General features: G+C 34.8%; 1 protein-coding gene across 1 annotated transcript in view; it reads left to right on the top strand.

Moving 5' to 3' along the window:
- The window catches only part of LOC137635625 (snake venom 5'-nucleotidase-like), a 99,423-nt gene that overhangs the window by 16,365 nt on the left and 78,058 nt on the right, over positions 1-5,000 (top strand). The window contains exon 4 of the mRNA XM_068368093.1: positions 4,315-4,516. Within this exon, the coding sequence (XP_068224194.1) occupies positions 4,315-4,516 (202 nt within the window). The remainder of the gene's footprint in view (positions 1-4,314; positions 4,517-5,000) is intronic.

Below are 5,000 nucleotides of genomic sequence, written 5' to 3'. Positions count from 1 at the left end.
CCCCAGTTTGGCAATAACTAAGCAAGGACGCTACCACCAGGCCACCGCACCCCTGTTCTAACTTTTTTTTTCGAACAGTTCAGTTAAGCTATACGGATACAATACCACGATGCAAAACTTCTATTAACTCTGCAGTAGGTACATCTCGAGTTACTGGTGGTACTGGATATTTTTCCCATAAAAAGTTCCTTTAAAAAGAATTTCGCCGATTAAAATCGATTTACACATGTAACAATAGACAGGCTATATAAAGAAAATAAGAATGACTATAGGCGTATGCTGATTTTTAGCATCTTACTTCTACTAAGTAGTGATGATGATATATCCACAAGGGTGAATTTTAAGCAATTACCGTTTCAATCGAAGGGTAAGGTAAGGAATTTCTTGGACAACCACTTGAAAACCATGGCCAAGATTAATTTCAGGCAAAGTATAAAATGTTAATGGAGTACTGTCTTTTCTTGGCTGTCATGGCACAACTCATCACTCCCTCATTTACAACGCTCTAATCCGTTACCAAAAATAACATCTCTCTCTCTCTCTCTCTCTCTCTCTCTCTCTCTCTCTCTCTCTCTCTCTCTCTCTCTCTCTCTCTCTCTCTCTCTCTCGTGTTTTCACGCAGTCATTCATAATAAGTCTAAATCTTTCGAAGATAACCAACAGAAAAAAATATGTAACTATACACACCTCTAGTGTCCAATAGAATTTGAAAACTGTTCTGTCAATTTCGACACGAAAGAAATTATTTAGCATGTGTTGAGATATCAACCTTGGCTGACAGAGTTTGCATACCACACTCACTTCCTTCGCCGGATAAAAGATATAGTCTCTATTAACACCAGACGACAAGAGGCCTTTGTTCAAAGAAGCAGAAGAAGAAGAATGAGGAGGAGAAGAAGGAAAACAGGAGATTGAAGTCTAAAAAGGGATCACATCCGTTTCCATTTTTCTATTTTCCTATCATTATGGGAATTTGGTGGACACGTCATAGTGTCAACATCTTCAGGTTGGAAAATGTAGTTATCAAGACTCTAAATGTCTCCGGATGTAACTTATTTACTTTGGGGGACAGAGTGAGTGAGAGAGGGAGAGTCTCATTCAACTTCCTTTACTTTTCAAGTGTCTGTGGCCGTGACACAGTTGTAGGTAAACACTATGTATGCGTTGGACTGGATTTTCTTTTATTGCAAGGATGAATCAGCCTTCTCATTAAAACGTTTCTACTCATTTCATGATGAAAAAATTACCCATGATCGGAGACACAATCTCTAAGAGTTTAAATGAAATCATTATATTAAAAACATGTGTATTCGAATGAACATATATACTGTTTATGTTTGTTCATGTTTGTATGCATAAAGTTCAGGTTTTGAAGTATACTGGACTCGAAAAGTTTAAATAAACAAATAAGGCATTCACAATCCTTCTTTCTATTGCTAATAGTTGCAAAAGTTGTCAATCTTGTATGGGAAAAGTGTAACCCAAACTAAATGTAATCTGTATAACCAACACACATTAAACAGTTTATAATTTCATCAGGACAACAAACTGTTTGTTTCCATAGTATCGCTCGCGTGACCTTTAAAACCTCCCGTCCAAAGTAGTATGGTAATGACCCTAAATGCAATTGGTGCCTATGGTATCTTGATATTACTCGATCTCAGTGCTGTTTTTGATACATTTATGCATGAACAGCTACTAAATGATTTATAGTCTATCGGTATTGAAGATCAAACCTTTTAGTATCCTTGAGACTACTTGGCTGACAGAAACTACCGAGTATAAATTGAAAACTCATTCATTATATAAACCATTAAATCAAGAGGGATACCCCCAAGGAAGTGTACTAGGCCCAACCATATTCTGTATCTATACCATCTGTGTATCAAAAGTACTACAGGGGCATCAAGGGTAGTTTAAACTATTTGCAGATGATAAACAATTTTGCTTCTCAATAAAGGACATTGATGATCCTGCTGTAACTTTAAATTAAATTTTTACCAGTGTTAGGGACTGGATGACAGTTGAACAACTAAATCTAAAATAAAATAAAATAAAACTGAGTTTATAGTGATTGAAAGAAAAAACTTGGGCGACATCCAAATAAATGTTAATAACAACTTGCTCCCGATATCTCGTAAAGGTTGTGACCTAGCGGTATCTCTTGTAACTTGGTCTCTCAATGCTCAAATAAATAATGTATTAAAAACCGCTTGATAAATCTCAGAAACATTACCTTTATACAGGATCATCTGGATGAATATTCAGTAAAGAAACTTGTGATAAACTGTGTTATTACCAGGATAGACTACCCCAACTCTATCTACTACAATCTATCAAAAGTGCAACTCAAGAAATTACAAAACATAATAAACGGAGGAGCAAGACTGATAAATAGTCCAGTTATCAGAACCGGATGTCCAAAATACCTAAGAAATATGCTACAAATCGTACAGCCAACGAATCGTGTAGACACGAGAATTCTTCCAGATGGTTATAAAATTATTTGAGTCAAGATTTATGTCTACTGTAGGTTCTACTACTTTAAAATATGGAACCCCAAGACTAGCGTATACAAGCTCCCACTGGACATCCGAAAGAATGACATTAAGGCTTTCAAGAAGAAACTGAAGACTTTCTTGTTTTCTAAGTGCTTCAATAATGTGGATTTGACACTAAACGAGCGATACGCTGTGATACGCGAAAGACCTAAGAATGTATTCAATAAACTGATAGGTCCTGTAGTGCGTAGGTCCCCTGCGTGATAAGACCAGGAAATAAATAAAGTAAAGTGAGGACCCTAGGCCTGCCTATATTACCCAATCCCACACATCCAACCAAATACTGTGTGTGTGTGTGTGTGTGTGTATATATATATATATATATATATATATATATATATATATATATATATATATATATATATATATAATATAAATATATATATATATATATATATATATATATATATATATATATATATATATATATTACGGATTAATTTATTCAACTTTCCTGATAAAAGGTTTATTGGTTATTCGTTCTATTATCAGATTGAGAGAGAGAGAGAGAGAGAGAGAGAGAGAGAGAGAGAGAGAGAGAGAGAGAGAGAGAGAGAGAGAGAGAGGGGGGGGGGATCTTCATGTATAAGGTGTGGCAACGTCGTTTTAATAACTAAATTAGTCAGGTTCTGTCGTAATTAGAGTCAATAGAATTTCATTATAGTTAATCCTTTATCTTCCATTGCATTGTAGTGTTATAGTGACAATTACTTTCTCAAAACAGTTTATGTGAGAAGTTTACACATCAAGACGAAAAGATGAAATGTTTTGTGCGGTTTGCACCGTCTTCTTGTATATTTAAATTTTATTTGCATTTATTTACTATGTAAATTATAAATGATACATACTGCATGTTCACGCCACCAATATTATATAAATATATATATATACATATATATATATATATATATATATATTTATATATATATATATATATATATATATATATATATATATATATATATATATATACACACACACACACATATATATATACATATATATATATATATATAAACTAAAAGTTGATATTTAAAAATTTGATCTTTAAACGAAAATTCAAAGCTATGCATTTATCGAGAGAGAGAGAGAGAGAGAGAGAGAGAGAGAGAGAGAGAGAGAGAGAGAGAGAGAGAGAGAGAGAAATGTTCATTAATTCGCCATTCTCAATGTTGCTAACCAATGTTTAAAAAGGCCTTTCTCGCAGATGTAAATTTTTATTTTAAACGATAATTTTCATTGTCAAGCAGAAACACCAATATTCAATACACTAATACAAGAGGTTACCTCAGAGGTGCTACCCACAACTGTGTTTTCTGACTTTAAAATTAACCGGATTTCTTGAAATATAAAAATCCCTTAAACACTGACTCACACAGATGGATCTCCAGCCTCATTAAAACCACTGCACATGGTGCCAGATTCCATCATGTCTCAGTATTGGGTGCCACATTAATCCAAACATTACGTGCATTTTCAACATACAGTAAATATAAACACTTAAGGGGATGTTGTGTACTGTAAGTGTAGATTTGCTAGCATAATACCACCAAGGGCTCCAACTACTTCGCAGCTTTAAAATTACATTGTTTTTATGTATACGAGAACTCTTAAAGAAACCAGTATGTTCATACAAGGTGTACAATAAGGTAAACAAGTTTAGAGATAGGGGTATATAGTTCTATGTTAAAAATAAAGCTTTTGATAGTTATAACAAGCAAATAAAATAAATGTGTTATTTTCCCCTCAACAGGTGATTTCCAGTCCGGGCCAACTAGACATCACAGACGAGGTTAAAGCAGTTCGCGAGGAAGCCAAGAGGCTGAAGAGCCAAGGAGTCGACATTATCATAGCCTTGGGACACGCTGGATACCGAAAGGACATTAAGATTGCGCAAGAGGTCGAAGATGTTGACGTGGTTGTCGGCGGACACACCAACACTTTCCTATATACAGGTTAGTAGTAAGTCAAAGGAGAACCTCAATTTAAATTACCAGATACTTTTAAGAAAAAAAAAAAAACCGATCATTAGTGAAAAAACAATGGTATTTGAGGATGGCTACTACAAAATGGCATAACCTGATCTCTTAATATTTATCATAATCATCTATTCCCATTTTTCCTATCATGTCTATTATTACAGCTCGGCGGGAATGACTGATATTCATCTCATAAAAATGTAATTAGATACAGAAATATATGCACGTGACTCTTACAATATTCAATTACTGCCATGAATATAAGTTTCTTGTATTTTCTGCAACCTCGCCATCCTTGTGAGTCATCAGCAGCCACTGCCTGGTTCCCCCTGGTCTCGGCTTGGGTGGAGAGGGGGCTTGAGCGCTGATCATATGTATATATGATATCATCCTGCTAGTTATTGTATTGTCACTATCCCTTGCCTCTGGCATTCATGAACGGCCTACAAGCCTTTAAAAT

This window comes from Palaemon carinicauda, unplaced genomic scaffold, assembly GCF_036898095.1.
Source record: "Palaemon carinicauda isolate YSFRI2023 unplaced genomic scaffold, ASM3689809v2 scaffold15, whole genome shotgun sequence".
Lineage (NCBI taxonomy): Eukaryota > Metazoa > Arthropoda > Malacostraca > Decapoda > Palaemonidae > Palaemon > Palaemon carinicauda.
The sequence above is the reverse complement of the archived record's forward strand: the minus strand, read 5'-3'. Positions and strand labels throughout refer to the sequence as shown.